The sequence below is a fragment of the Halichoerus grypus genome, chromosome 7, assembly GCF_964656455.1.
Source record: "Halichoerus grypus chromosome 7, mHalGry1.hap1.1, whole genome shotgun sequence".
Classification (NCBI taxonomy): domain Eukaryota; kingdom Metazoa; phylum Chordata; class Mammalia; order Carnivora; family Phocidae; genus Halichoerus; species Halichoerus grypus.
Genome location: NC_135718.1, coordinates 86,565,679 through 86,582,447, shown reverse-complemented (window position 1 = coordinate 86,582,447; position 16,769 = coordinate 86,565,679). Strand labels below are relative to the sequence as shown.

At 39.5% G+C, this 16,769-nt stretch overlaps 1 protein-coding gene across 1 annotated transcript in view; it reads right to left on the bottom strand.

Moving 5' to 3' along the window:
- DNAH14 (dynein axonemal heavy chain 14) overlaps window positions 1-16,769 on the bottom strand; it is a 346,072-nt gene that overhangs the window by 251,915 nt on the left and 77,388 nt on the right. The window contains exon 12 of the mRNA XM_078078658.1: window positions 5,311-5,440. Within this exon, the coding sequence (XP_077934784.1) occupies window positions 5,311-5,440 (130 nt within the window). The remainder of the gene's footprint in view (window positions 1-5,310; window positions 5,441-16,769) is intronic.

The window sequence follows — 16,769 nt, the reverse complement described above, 5'->3', positions numbered from 1 at the left end:
CATTCCTTTAAATTAGAATGATACAGCTCTAACTTTTAAATGACCAATAATAACTTCAGTATAACTGAATAACATTATGTTACCATGTAACTGACATTTGCATGTTAAAATAAGTTAATGTAAAACACAGGTACATTATAATGCAGTAGTCTCCCCCAGAAGACTGTAAATTAATGCCAGAGTGGCTACATAGTAATCATCTGAGAGCTTATTAAAAATACAAATTCTTAGGCCCTATCCCCAGAGATTATGAGTTAAAAGGTCAGGGGCAGGGCCCAAGAATCTTTTTTTTTTTTAATTGAAGTATAATTAACATACAATGTTACATTTGTTTCAGGTTACAATATATTGATTGAGCAATTTTATACCAAGAATTTGAATCATTTAAAAGCTGAGCAGGAGACTTTACTGTGTAATCCACATTAAGAATTATGAATCAGGAATATACTTCAAATCCATTTCTATAGACACTAGTTCCTCACTTTAACATACATATCCTAGTACGGGTATCCATCTCTAACGAGAAATAGCCGGAGTATTTTACGTATAAATATCTTACTTATACAATGTGTTTGCCCTTAGGCTCTGTCTCGGCATGGGTTCTCCACTAATGAATGGATTCCTCAGAGCCCACATGCAATCCATTGTTCTGAGGCACCCAATGTTTCTCAGTGGTTAGCTATTTTGCCTGTTAGAACCTCGACCATTCATTTATAAATAAAGGCAGTTAACAGTATAAACAAACACCATTAACACCCTATTAAGCTGCTGGGGAAAGAGCCTGAGTAGATGCTGAGGGTGATATGCAATCCTTAAATGTTCCACACAAATAAATAGGAAGTTTCTATGGGATGATTAAAAACTTCTGCAAAATGGATAGTGCTGATAGTGCACCCCATTGTGAATGCCCTAGTGCCACTGAATTTTATTTGTAAAAATGGTTAAAATGGTAAATTATACATTATGTACATTTTATCACAATAAAGAAGTTCACAGACAATTCCAAACAAATATATAATGTGTTGTGTAGCTTCTTCTGGAAAATACCTCTAATTCTGATAATGACTGGACCTCAACCCCTACACACATTCTAATATTATAGTACATACATATTTTGCATAGACTCATTCTTGAAATATGTATGCTGGACTTACTACTTGATACAGTATACTTGGATCTATATCAAATACTGAAGTATACTTGATACAGTATACTCATAGCATACCATAATTTGATATAGTTACAAATTGATGAGTACTTATCATGTCCTAGGCACTATAGTAAACAGGTTACCTTCACCTCATCTTCACAGTAACCTTGAGGAAGAAATTATTACTCTTATTATGCATAAAAAGAAAACTCAGACTCGGGAAGCTTATATTGTCAAAGGCTATATTGCTAGCATGTAGTTAAGGCTAAAGTTTGTTGTGGGTCTGTGACTCCAAAGCCCACAGTTAAAATATGAAGTGGGGCTTGAAAATCTTTTTGTAATAAATTTTTTGGGTGTCTTTTTTCATGCCAACAAGAATGGATCTCAGCAAATAGTCTGATTTCCTCAAGACTGTACATTACAAGATAGAAATAGCTACATCTAAATTCTACAGTATGCAATGGGAAGTGGGGACCTCCCCCAATTAGCCCTGCTCTCTCTTGAGAGTCAAATCTAGATTTCCAAAATCCTAATAGAAATATTTTCACCTGGTTGCCCACAGGTACCTCTGACTCAACACATCCCAAATAAAATAATTATCTATCTTTTTTAAGATTATTTATTTATTTGAGAGAGAGAGAGAGCACAAGCAGGGGGAGGGGCAGAGGGAGAGGGAGAAGCAGGCTCCCCCCTGAGCAGGGAGCCCGATGCGGAACTCGATCACAGGACCTTGGGATCATGACCTGAGCTGAAGGCAGACGCTTAACCGACTGAGCCAGTCAGTCGCCCTTGGACTAGATATTAGAATGTGCTCAAAAACTCAGTCCATACCAACATGAGTTTAGCAAAAATAGGAGAGAACCAAGGTCAGATACTAGAGGGCAGAGTATGAGCGAGATGCTACAATCAGGGCTGTGGGGCAAAAGTGGAACCAGGGATACACAGGATCACAACACTGTCTACATCAAATCTACTCATAAGCAAACTGGAAAATCAGAATCAGTATTGAATTTTAAAACATCAAAATTAAGAATTTCTATTACCAAAGATCTATACCTAAGATTAATAGACAAGGACAAAGTTAAGAGGTAGTATTAACAAAGTCTAAAATTAACAAAGAATCAATATCTGGAATACACAAAAAGTCCTAAAAATCAGTAAGAAACCCAATAGAAAAAATGTTCAAAAGTATCAATATGCAATTCAAAGAAGAAAAGTGGGAATACTGTGTAACAATCAGAAACGATAAATTACGTACGTGTGTGTGTGTGTGTGTGTGTGTGTTTCTGTTTGTACATACTGTCATAGATTGGGTTCCCTGGGAAGCCAATTTGAGACAGGCAGGATGTAAACACTAAGGAATGTGCCTGGGTCAACATGTGTGGAAGGGAGAGAAAGCAAGCAGGGTGGGTAGAGGGGAAGGCTGAGCTGTTATACAGGCCACACCATAGGCTTGGCCAAGCCATGGGGAGCTCAGGAGCAGGAATGGCCCTTCAGAGTTTTTAATATCCTTGTAACAATTGTTCATTGCATGTGGGCCTCCCCCAAAAAGGGGCATGACCTTGAACAAGGGGGCTGCACTTGAAGCCATCTCTGAAAAAGCAGACAGCTAAAGGCTATCTGCTGACAACACTTCCAGTCCCACACTGAGGGCATTTGGTGGCATATCACTGTGAGATCTGGACCCAGACCCACCGATATGTGACACGAGTCTTGACAACATAATGTTGAGTGAGAAAATGTACAGATGCAGCATAGCACTGTGACCCTATGCAAACTTTAACATGTATATTCCAGTAATCAATAATATATTTCAAAAAAAATTTACTGTGAACTATGGAGGGCAGATTGAAGAATGCACAAAAAATAATGCATGAAGATTTATATTTTCATGGCCTAACAAATGGTTATGGTCTGTATTTTATAAATAGTTTTGTAATTCAGTAAGAAAAAAACTCCATCAGAAAAATGGGAAAGAACACCAAAAAGTCATAAAAATGAGAAATACAAATGGCTAATGAGCATAAGAAAAATATCTAAGATTATGAGCAATACGCAAAAATTAAGACCAGTTAATCCCAGATTTCAGTTATCAATAAGCAACAGCAAGTATAAAATAGTATACATTTAAAAGGCAGTCTTTAATAGAAATTGGTATAACCTTGTCTAAAGAGAAATTCTGCAATGTAAATGGAAGGCCATAAAAAGGTCCATAGTGCTGATTTAATGTTAACCCTAAGGAAAAAATTAAAGCAGTGCATATATTTTTATCTAAAAATATTTCTATTCTGAAGTGTTCATAAAGAACTAGTAGAAGCAATTCCCTTAGAGTATGGGCTGGAACTATAAAGCACACAGGCTAAATCCACAAAACAAAACAAAACAAAAAAACCCACAAGATTTTTATGAAAAAAATTATAAAAGACATAGAAAAACATTAAAGAAGACTTAAACGAATTTTACAATCATGTGGGAAGACCTAGTATCATAAAATATTAACTCTCCCCACCTTCTAGGCAATTTCAATCAAAATCCAAATAGGGTCTGATTCTAAAATGTATACGGAAATGCAAACAGCTGAGAATAGACAAGACACTCTTAGAAAAGGAGAAGACTTATTTCAAAGCTATACCATTAATCTGGTGTGGGATCGGCACAGTAACAGGCGAGTAGATCAATGGGACAGAGTAACAGTTTGGAAAGAGAAGACACGTGTATGGAGACATATGATAAATGATAAAGAAAGAGCTGCTGTGCAGATCGGCAGGGAAGGGATGTAAAGAAATTGTGCCTGAGCAACAGTCACTCATACAGAAATAAATGAAAATGAACCCTAACATACACTACGCACAGATTTAGAGATAAATGTGAAGGAAAGACTCCAAAGCTTTCATAAGAAAATAGAGAAGAATATATTTATGACTCAGGATGGTAAATAATTACAAACACAAACACAAATATAAGGATTGATAAAATCAATTACACTGAAATTAAGAATTATAGATAATAGAGGTGCTTGGGTGGCTCAGTCAGTTGAGCGTCTGACTCTTGATTTCGGCTCAGGTCATGACCTCAGGGTCATGAGATTGAGCCCCATGTCAGGCTCCACACTCAGCGGGAGTCTGTTTTCCTCTCTCTCTCCCTCCCTCTCCCCCTGCCCCTACTCCTGCTCGCACTCTCTCTCTCTCAAATAAACAAATCTTAAAAAAAGAATTATTGATAATAATACATCATAAGGGAATAAAAGTAACAAGCCATCTAGTAGGAAAAGATAACTGCAATATAGACATGAAGAATTCCTACAAAATAATAAGAAAAATCAATCCAGGAGCTTAATGGGCAAAAATTTCCAGTAACATATATTTTAAAATATACCAGTAATAACAGAAATACAAATTAAAATAAAAAATGTAGATATTTTATTTTCCCTTGTTACCAAATCTACCTATTTTTAAAGGAAAAATGTGTAAAGTATACATATTATACAGTGCTATCTCATAAAAATGCTGCTTTGCCAACTAGGACAAGCATCTAGCACATAAAGTTTAATCCCAATAAAATATTAGGGGGGTGGGATACAATTCTTCATGGCAAGAAAAGATTTCCTAATTAAAGTTTTTCTAGGATTCTGTCAAGATTTCTCATATTTGTCTTGTATCATTTTTGAGTTAGTAATAACGAAAAAAGTACTCTGAAGACCAGCAAAGATTTAGAGGTATATAGTAGTGGGGGCCGAAGGGGGTAGCTGCTACTTTAGATAGGGTGGTCTCTCCTGACCATTCCCATGTAAAGTAGCATACAGCATCACTCTGCATTCCCTTATCTTCCTTTGCTTTTCTTCATGGCACTCATGGCTTCATTATCTGTCTCTCTTAGCAGAATATAAACTCCAAGAGGTCAGGGACGTGTTCTGCCCACTGCTGTATTCCAGTGCCTAGCTCAGTGACTGGTAAATAATAAGTACTCAATAACGCGTGAACAAATGAACCAACTGATATAAGTGTAATTATAGCTTTCTACAGTGGGAAGGATGTCTGTGTGTGTGTGTGTGTGCACGTGTGCAAGAGACTGTGAATAATCATAAATCATATTTTTAATTCCAAACTTATTCATTTTACATAAAAAAAATCTATGCTTATATTTTTCAAAGACCATTTTACCTCATTAATATCTGCTTCCGTTTTTACTTCTGACTTTAAAACAGAAGTGGCACGTAAGTTTGAATTATCAACAAATTCTTCGTAATCATCTGTTATCTTTTCAGTGACAGAGAAAACATTCTTGTATATTCTAGATTAAGAAATAAGAAGGAAAAAAACATAGTCTTTCCAAACTTTTATATCTTATTAATATCCAGAACACATCAATAATTAGACATTCCTCCAAAGGAGATATATGTACAGGTGGTCAATCAGTACAAGAAAAGATGCTCAGTATCACTCATCATTAGGGAAATACAAATCTAGGCCACTGTGAGATATAACTTCACAACAATTAGGATGGCTCCTATTTTCTAAAAGTATCTCTCAGTAATCCTGTCACTGAGGATTAGCACCCTGGTGCTTGCTGGTGGGAATCAAACTAGAGCAGCTACCGTGGAAAATAGCTGGACACTCCTCAGAGAGGTATATGTGGGATGGCCATATGATATAGCAACTCCAACTCAGGGCATATCAGCAAAAGAAACAGAAATGATAACAACATCATTCACAAGAGCAAAAGGTAAACACGACCCAAATGTCCATCAATAGAGGAATGAATAAATAAAACATGGTGTATACATACTATACTGTTATCTAGCCTTAAAAAGGAAAGGAATTCTCATACGTGTTACAACGTGAATGGACCTTGAAAACATTATACTGAGCAAAATAAGCCAGATAAAAAGTTCAAATATGGTATGAATACTCCACCGAATAAGTTACCTAGAATAGGTAAATTCAGAGAGACAGGAAGTACATTAGAGGTCACGAGGGCTTGGTGGAAGGACGGGGGCCATGCACAGGGAATGAATTGTTACTGTTCACTGCACACAGAGTCCCAGTTTAGGATGATGAAAATGTTCTGGAAATGGATATGGTGAAGGTTGCACAACACTGTGAATGTGCTTAATGATACTGAATTGTGTTACTTGTATTTTACTACAATAAAAAAATCATATGTCTCATTTCAGCAAGATGGAAAAGTAAAAATATTCTATTACTCTTAATTGTGGGAAATAAAAAAATGAAGCATTTTTATGGAAAAGTGAAGATTTACAAATATATGCTAATATGGAGATAAAATTTAAATCATAATTATTAGGAAGATGGAGATTTCATAAACACACTGAAAAGCATAAGAAACACTAAATCAAGGAGGTAGAGGGAGGCATTGGGAATTAAGAGCCATTCAACTGAATCAACAAAAATGAGAAAATTGAGAAAGTGAAAGAGAAAAATTAACAAAGTAAAATAAATAATAAGCATAAATAAAATGGAAGGAATAAAAGCAAAGCATACCGTTTATTACTAAATGTGAACAGGTTCAATCTCCTACTAATCAAAAGACAGAAACTATCAGACTGAGTTAAAAAGCAGTATCAAATCATAGTAAGATACAATAGACATCTCAATTTAAGGTGAAAAAATAAGGTAGAAAATAAACCTATGAGGAATTTCTGGCAGCAAGATAATGGCACAGAACCATTTAAGAAAATCTTTCCACATACCCTCATAAAGATCAGAAAAATAAACAATCTGAATAGGACCACATCTATTAAAGAAACTGAACAATTCATAAGCTTTCAAAATAGAAAGCCCCAGGCCCAGATAGGTTTTCTTGTGAATTCTGTCAAACATTTAAGGAAGAAATTATACCAATTCATTCAAAAAGCCCACTATTTTCCTGGAACCCAAACCAGACAAAGACATCACAAGAAAACTACAGACCAATATCCTTTATTGGACAGAGGCACAGAAACCCTCAACAAAATACCAACAAACTCAATCTAGCTGCATATACAAAGGATTCTATACCATAACTGAGTGGAATTTATCCCAAGAATGCAAGGTTGGTTCAATGTATAAAAATATACATATGGGGCGCCTGGGTGGCTCAGTTGGTTAAGCGACTGACTTCAGCTCAGGTCATGATCCCGGGGTCCTGGAATCGAGCCCTGCATCAGGCGCCCTGCTCGGCGGGAAGCCTGCTTCTCCCTCTCCCACTCCCCCTACTTGTGTTCCCTCTCACGCTGTCTGTCTCTCTCTCTCTGTCAATTAAATAAATAAATAAAATCTTTAAAGATATATATATACACATATATATGTAACTTAATGTAGTATACCATATTAGCATAAAATAAAAAGCACACGATTATTTCAACTGACACAGAAAAACAGCACTTAACAAAATCTAACATTTCATGTGAAAACATTAAACTAACAAGAGAAGGAAACTTCCTCAACCTGATAAAAAGCACCTGCAAAAACCCCAGTTAACTTCTTTCATATTTAATGAAAAAAGACCAAAGTTTCCTCTCTGAGATGAGGAATAAAACAGGAATGGGTTCTTCCCACTTCTAGTAACATTGTACTGAAGATTCTAGCTAGGGCAATTAGGCAATAAAAAGTAATAAAAGATGTAAGACTGGACAAAAAAAGAAGTAAAACTATCTCTATTTGCAGGTGTTATGATCCTGCATATCCTAAGGAGAAAAAAAAAATAAAAAACTTAGAACTAATAAACAAGTTAAGATTGCTGGATACCAGATAAATATACAAAAATCAGCTTTATTTCAAATACATTAGCAATTAATTTTCCAAAACAAAATTTAAAATAATTCCAGTTACAATGGCATCAAAAAGAATAAAATACTTAAGAGTAAATAAAAGAGGGGGGCAGAGCAAGATGGCGGAGGAGTAGGAGACCTGGATTTCGTCTCCTCTCAGGAATTCAGCTGGATAGGGATCAAACCATTCTGAACACCTACGAACTCAACAGAAGATCAAAGAAAAGAATAGCAACAACTCTCTGAACAGAAAAGCGACCACTTTCTGGAAGGTAGGACGTCCGGAGAAGTGAATCCGAGGCGTTATTCGGGAGGATAGACGGCGGGGGAGGGGCCTCCGTCGGCCGCTTCTGGCAAGTGATAGAGCCGCGGAGCACAAAATCGGAACTTTTAGAAGTCGGCTCCGCTGAGGGACGTCACTCTGGTGGCGAAGTGGGGGGTGGAACCCTCGCGGGACAGTGTGGTCTCAGGACCCTCGGGGTCACAGAAAGACCGGGGGTGCCTGAGTGCGGCAGAGCTCCCAGGTATCGAAGCGGGGAAGCCGGCTGCAGAGACGGAGCCCAGGCGCGGGCTCTCAGCTCGGGGTTGCTATAAACCGTGATCCGCGGCACAGTCAGGCCACTGCTCCTCCAGCAGGGACCCAACAAGCGGCAGATCTGGGGAGATTCACCTTCTTCCCCCGGAAGGAGAGGTGCAGGAGCGCACCGTGGAGATCTGCTGGGTTTGGAGACTCCACACGGGGTCGGGTGCCAGATAGAAAGGCGCGGTCACAGGCCGGGTGAGCGCGGAGTGTGGCCGGAGACCGGGGAGACGGGAGTGACTGACTGCTTTTCTCTGGGGGCTCCCTGAGGAGCGGGACCCCGAGTTCTCGGCTCCTCCGGGGCGGAGACTGGGAGGCCGCCATTTTCACTCTCCGCCTCCAAAGCTGTATGGAAAGCTTGCAGGGAACAAAAGCTCCGGAGAGCAAACCCGAGCAGATTACTTAGCCGGGACCGGCAAGGGTGGGGCAATTCTGCCTCCAGCAAAGACATTTGGGAACCACGGCAACAGGCCCCTCCCCCAGAAGATCAGCGAGAACAGCCAGCCAAGACCAGGTTTACCGATCAATGAGAACGGCAGAACTCCAGCGCTAGGGGAATACTGCACATAGAATTCATGGCTTTTTTACCATGATTCTGTAGTCTTTCAAAGTAAATTATTTTTTTTAACTGTCTTTTTTTCTTTTTTCTTTTTTTCTTTTTTTTTGAATTTTTCTTTTTCCCTTTTTCAACCAACATCTTATCAATCCCTTTTTTTAAAAAAAACATTTTTATTTTTCATTTTTAAAGTCATATTCTATCCCTTCATAGTAGTTACCCGTATTTTTGGCATATATATATAAGTTGTTCTCTCTTTAAAATTTTGAGATAGTTTCTTCTAACAGATCAAAATATACTCTAAATCTCTAGTGTATGGTTTTTTTCTACTCCCCTGCCTGATCACATTCTCTCCCTTTTTTCTTTCTTTTTTTTTTTTTTAAATCCTCTTCTTTCTTTTTTCAAACAACTTATCAAATCCTTTTATAAAATTTTTTATAATTTCCATCTTTACACTCATATTCCATCCCTTCATCATATCAACCCTTATTTTTGTACATATATAAGTTTTTCTTTCTTTAAAATTTTGGGAGGGACTTTCTTTTAACAGACCAAAATACACCCAATATCTAGTGTGTGGCACTGATCTATAAACCAGCCTGATCATATTTGATCACATTCTGTTTTTGTTTTGTTTTGTTTTGTTCTGCCATTGTTTGTTTTTATCTTTATCTTTATCTTTTTCTTTTTTCTTTTTTTCTTTCTTTTTCTTTTTTCTCTCTTTCCCTTTCTTTTCCCACTGCTTCAGGTCTTTTCTGATTTGTTTAGAGTATATTTTCTGGAGACGTTGTTACCCTGCTAGCATTTTGTTCTCTCATTAATCTATTCTCCTCTGCACAAAATGACAAGACGGAAAAAATCACCTCAACAAAAAGAACAAGAGGTAGTACCGACTGCCAGGGACCTACTCAATACGGACATTAGTACGATGTCAGATCTAGAGTTCAGAATCATCACTTTAAAGATACTAGCTGGGCTTGAAGAAAGCATGGAAGTTATTAGAGAAACCCTTTCTGGAGAAGTAAAAGAACTAAAATCTAACCAAGTAGAAATCAAAAAGGCTATTAATGAGGTGCAATCAAATATGGGGGCGCTAACTGCTAGGATAAATGAGGCAAAAGAAACAATCAGTGAGATAGAAGACCAAATGATGGAAAATAAAGAAGCTGAGAAAAAGAGAGATAAACAACTACTGGATCACGAGGGCAGAATTCGAGAGATAAACGATACCATAAGACGAAACAACATTAGAATAATTGGGATCCCAGAAGTAGAAGAAAGACAGAGAGGGGCAGAAGGTATAATGGAGCAAATTATAGCAGAGAACTTCCCTAATTTGGGGAAGGAAACAGGCATCAAAATCCAGGAAGCACAGAGAACCCCTCTCAAAATCAATAAAAATAGGTCAACACCCCGACATCTAATAGTAAAACTTACGAGTCTCAGAGACAAAGAGAAAATCCTGAAAGCAGCTCGGGAGAAGAGATCTGTAACCTACAATGGTAGAAACATTAGACTGGCAACAGACCTATCCACAGAGACCTGGCAGGCCAGAAAGGACTGGCAGGACATATTCAGAGCACTAAATGAGAAAAATATGCAGCCAAGAATACTATATCCAGCTAGGCTGTCATTGAAAATAGAAGGAGAGATAAAAAGCTTCCAGGACAAACAAACACTAAAGGAATTTGCAAACACAAAACCAGCCCTACAAGAAATCTTGAAAGGGGTCCTCTAAGCAAAGAGAGAGCCTAAAAGCAACATAGACCAGAAAGGAACACAAACAATATACAGTAACAGTCACTTTACAGGCAATACAATGGCACTAAATTCCTACCTTTCAATAGTTACCCTGAATGTAAATGGGCTAAATGCCCCAATCAAAAGACACAGGCTATCAGATTGGATTAAAAAACAAGACCCATCGATATGCTGTCTGCAAGAGACTCATTTTAGACCCAAAGACACCCCCAGATTGAAAGTGAGGGGGTGGAAAACCATTTACCATGCTAATGGACACCAAAAGAAAGCTGGGGTGGCAATCCTTACATCAGACAAATTAGATTTTAAACCAAAGACTGTAATAAGAGATGAGGAAGGACACTATATCCTACTTAAAGGGTCTATCCAACAAGAAGATCTAACCATTGTAAATATCTATGCCCCTAAAATGGGAGCAGCCTATTACATACGGCAATTAATAACAAAAGCAAAGAAACACATTGACAACAATACAATAATAGTGGGGGACTTTAACACCCCCCTCACTGAAATGGACAGATCGTCTAAGCAAAAGATCAACAAGGAAATAAAGACTTTAAATGACACACTGGACCAAATGGACTTCACAGACATATTCAGAACATTCCATCCCAAAGCAACGGAATACACATTCTTCTCTAGTGCCCATGCAACATTCTCCAGAATAGATCACATCCTAGGTCATAAATCAGGTCTCAACCGGTACCAGAAGATTGGGATCATTCCCTGCCTATTTTCAGACCACAATGCTTTGAAACTAGAACTCAATCACAAGAGGAAAGTCGGAAAGAACTCAAATACATGGAGGCTAAAGAGCATCCTCCTGAAGAATGAATGGGTCAACCAGGAAATTAAAGAAGAATTAAAAAAATTCATGGAAACCAATGAAAATGAAAACATAACTATTCAAAATCTTTGGGATAAAGCAAAGGCAGTCCTGAGCGGAAAGTATATAGCAATACAAGCCTTTCTCAAGAACAAAGAAAGGTCTCAAGTACACAACCTAACCCTACACCTAAAGGAGCTGGAGAAAGAACAGCAAATAAAGCCTAAACCCAGCAGGAGAAGAGAAATAATAAAGATCAGAGCAGAAATCAATGAAATAGAAACCAAAAGAACAGTAAAACAGATCAACGAAACTAGGAGCTGGTTCTTTGAAAGAATTAACAAGATTGATAAGCCCCTGGCCAGACTTATCAAAAAGAAAAGAGAAATGACCCAAATCAACAAAATCATGAATGAAAGAGGAGAGATCACGACCAACACCAAAGAAATACAAACAATTATAAGAACATATTATGAGCAACTCTATGCCAGCAAATTAGATAACCTGAAAGTAATGGATGCATTCCTAGAGATGTATCAACTACCAAAACTGAACCAGGAAGAAATAGAAAACCTGAACAGACCTATAACCACTAAGGAAATTGAAGCAGTCATCAAAAATCTCCCAAAACACAAAAGCCCAGGGCCAGATGGCTTCCCAGGGGAATTCTACCAAACATTTCAAGAAGAATTAATACCTATCCTTCTGAAACTGTTCCAAAAAATAGAAATGGAAGGAAAACTTCCAAACTCATTTTATGAGGCCAGCATTACCTTGATCCCAAAACCAGACAAAGACCCCATCAAAAAGGAGAATTACAGACCAATATCCCTGATGAACATGGATGCAAAAATTCTCACCAAAATACTAGCCAATAGGATCCAACAGTACATTAAAAGGTTCATTCACCACGACCAAGTGGGATTTATCCCTGGGCTGCAAGGTTGGTTCAACATCCGCAAATCAATCAACGTGATACAATACATTAACAAAAGAAAGAACAAGAATCATATGATCCTCTCAATAGATGCAGAAAAAGCATTTGACAAAGTACAGCATCCTTTCTTGATCAAAACTCTTCAGAGTATAGGCATAGAGGGTACATACCTCAATATCATAAAAGCCATCTATGAAAAACCTAAAGCGAATATCATTCTCAATGGGGAAAAACTGAGAGCTTTCCCCCTAAGGTCAGGAACGCGGCAGGGATGTCCACTATCACCACTGCTATTCAACATAGTATTGGAAGTCCTAGCCACAGCAATCAGACAACAAAAAGAAATCAAAGGCATCCAAATTGGCAAAGAAGAAGTCAAACTCTCACTCTTTGCAGATGATATGATACTTTATGTGGAAAACCCCAAAGACTCCACCCCAAAACTGCTAGAACTCATATAGGAATTCAGTAAAGTGGCAGGATATAAAATCAATGCACAAAAGTCAGTGGCATTCCTATACACCAACAACAAGTCAGAAGAAAGAGAAATTAAGGAGTCGATCCCATTTACAATTGCACCCAAAACCATAAGATACCTAGGCATAAATCTAACCAAAGAGGCAAAGGATCTGTACTCAGAAAACTACAAAATACTCATGAAAGAAATTGAGGAAGACACAAAGAAATGGAAAAACGTTCCATGCTCATGGATTGGAAGAACAAATATTGTGAAGATGTCAATCCTACCTAGAGCAATCTACACATTCAATGCAATCCCCATCAAAATACCATCCACTTTCTTCAAAGAAATGGAACAAATAATCCTAAAATTTGTATGGAACCAGAAAAGACCCCGCATAGCCAGAGGAATGTTGAAAAAGAAAAGCAAAGCTGGCGGCATCACAATTCCAGACTTCCAGCTCTACTACAAAGCTGTCATCATCAAGACAGTATGGTACTGGCACAAAAACAGACACATAGATCAATGGAACAGAATAGAGAGCCCAGAAATGGACCCTCAACTCTATGGTCAACTAATCTTTGACAAAGCAGGAAAGAATGTCCAATGGAAAAAAGACAGTCTCTTCAACAAATGGTGTTGGGAAAATTGGACAGCCAGATGCAGAAGAATGAAACTGGACCATTTCCTTACACCACACACAAAAATAGACTCTAAATGGTTGAAAGACCTCAATGTGAGACAGGACTCCATCAAAATCCTAAAGGAGAACACAGGTAGCAACCTCTTCTACCTCAGCCGCAGCAACTTCTTCCTAGAAACATCGCCAAAGGCAAGGGAAGCAAGGGCAAAAATGAACTATTGGGACTTCATCAAGATAAAAAGCTTTTGTACAGCAAAGGAAACAGTCAACAAAACCAAAAGACAACCAAGAGAATGGGAGAAGATATTTGCAAATGACATATCAGATAAAGGGCTCGTATCCAAAATCTATAAAGAACTCATCAAACTCAACACCAAAAGAACAAAGAATCCAATCAAGAAATGGGCAGAAGACATGAACAGACATTTTTCCAAAGAAGACATCCAAACGGCCAACAGACACATGAAAAAGTGTTCAATATCGCTCGGCATCAGGGAAATCCAAATCAAAACCTCAATGAGATACCACCTCACACCAGTCAGAATGGCTAAAATTAACAAGTCAGGAAATGACAGATGTTGGCAGGGATGCGGAGAAAGGGGAACCCTCCTACACTGTTGGTGGGAATGCAAGCTGGTGCACCCACTCTGGAAAACAGTATGGAGGTTCCTCAAAAAGTTGAAAATAGAGCTACCATACGATCCAGCAATTGCACTCCTGGGTATTTACCCCAAAGATACAAAAGTAGGGACCCGAAAGGGTACGTGCACCCCGATGTTTATAGCAGCAATGTCCACAATAGCCAAACTGTGGAAAGAGCCAAGATGTCCATCAACAGATGAATGGATAAAGAAGAGGTGGTATATATATACAATGGAATATTATGCAGCCATCAAAAGGAATGAGATCTTGCCATTTGCAACGACATGGATGGAACTGGAGGGTATTATGCTGAGCGAAATAAGTCAAACAGAGAAAGACATGTATCATATGACCTCACTGATATGAGGAATTCTTAATCTCAGGAAACAAACTGAGGGTTGCTGGAGTGGGGGGTGGGGTGGGAGGGATGGGGTGACTGGGTGATGGACACTGGGGAGGGTATGTGCTCTGGTAAGTGCAGTGAATTGTGCAAGACTGTTGAATCTCAGATCTGTACCTCTGAAACAAATAATGCAATATATGTTAAGAAAGAAAAAAAGAAGAAGAAGAATGTAGCAGGAGGGGAAGAATGAAGGGGGGGAAATCGGAGGGGGAGAAGAACCAGGAGAGACGATGGACTCTGAAAAACAAACTGAGGGTTCTAGAGGGGAGGGGGGGTGGGAGGATGGGTTAGCCTGGTGATGGGTATTGAGGAGGGCACGCTCTGCATGGAGCACTGGGTGTTATGCACAAACAATGAATCAAGGAACACTATATCTAAAACTAATGATGTAATGTATGGGGATTAACATAACAATAAAAAAAATAAAAAAAAAAAAGAGTAAATAAAAGAGACCACCTGCGAGCAAGATGGCAGAGGAGTAGGAGACCTAAATTTTGTCTGGTCCCAGGAATTCAGCTAGATAGGGATCAAACCATTCTGAACACCTACAAACTCAACAGGAGATCGAAGAAAAGAATAGCAACAACTCTCTGAACAGAAAAGCGACCACTTTCTGGAAGGTAGGACATGCAGAGAAGTGAATCTGAGGCATTATACGGGAAGATAGACTGCGGGGAGAGGGTGCCTCCATCAGCTGCTACCGGCAAGTGATAGAGCCACGGAGCACAAAATCGGAACTTTTAGAAGTCGGCTCCACTGAGGACGTCACTCCAGTGGCTAAGCAGGGGGTGGAACCCTTGCTGGGACAGTGTGGTCTCTGGACCCTTGGGGTCACAGAAAGACTGGGGGTGCCTGAGTGAGGCAGAGCTCCCAGGTATCAGAGCAGGGAAGCCGGCTGCAGAGACGGAGCCGAGGCGCGGGGTCTCAGCTCGGGGTTGCCATAAACCGTGATCCGCAGCACAGTTGGGCCCCTGCTCCTCCAGCAGGGACCCAACAAGTAGCAGATCTGGGGAGACTCCCATTCTCCCCCGGGAGGAGCGGCGCGGGGGCGCACCACAGGGATGTGCTGAGTTTGGAGACTCCACACGGGGTCGGGTGCCAGAGACAGAAACGCTCGGTCACAGGCCGGGTGAGCGCGGAGTGCGGCCAGAGACTGGGGAGACGGGAGTGATTGACTGCTTTTCTCTGGGGGCGCACTGAGAAGTAGGGCCCCGAGATCTCAGCTCCTCTGGAGTGGAGATGGGGAGGTCGCCATTTTAACTCTCGTCGTCCAAAGCTGTGCGGAAAGCTTGCAGGGAACAAAAGCTCCGGAGAGCAAACCCGAGCAGATGACTTAGTCCGGACCGGCAAGGGCAGGGCAATTCTGCCTCCGGCAAAGACATTTGGGAACCACAGCAACAGGCCCCTCCCCCAGAAGATCAGCAAGAACAGCAGGCCAAGACAAAGTTCACCGATCAATGAGAACGGCAGAACTCCAGCACTAGGGGAATACAGCACAGAGAATTCATAGCTTTTTTTCCCATGATTCTTTAGTCTTTCAAAGTTAATTTTTTTAATTTTTCTTTTTTTTTTTGAATTTTTCTTTTTCACTTTTTCAACCACATCTTATCAATCCCTTTTTTAAAAAATCTTTTTTATTTTTCATTTTTATAGACATATTCTATCCCTTCATAGTAGTTAACCTTATTTTTTTGTTAAAGATTTATTGATTGATTGATTTGACAGAGAGAGAGAGAGACAGCGAGAGAGGGAAAACAAGCAGGGGGAGCGGGAGAGGGAGAAGCAGGCTTCCTGCTGAGCAGGGAGCCCACAGCGGGGCTCGACCCCAGGATCCTGGGATCATGACCTGAGCCGAAGGCAGACGCTTAACCGACTGAGCCACCCAGGCGCCCCTAGTTAACCTTATTTTTGGTGTATATATATATATAAGTTGTTCTCTCATTAAAATTTTGGTATACAGTTTCTTCTAACAGACAAAAATAGACCCTAAATCTCTGGTGTATGGCTTTGTTCTAGTCTCCTGCCTAATCACATTCTCTCCC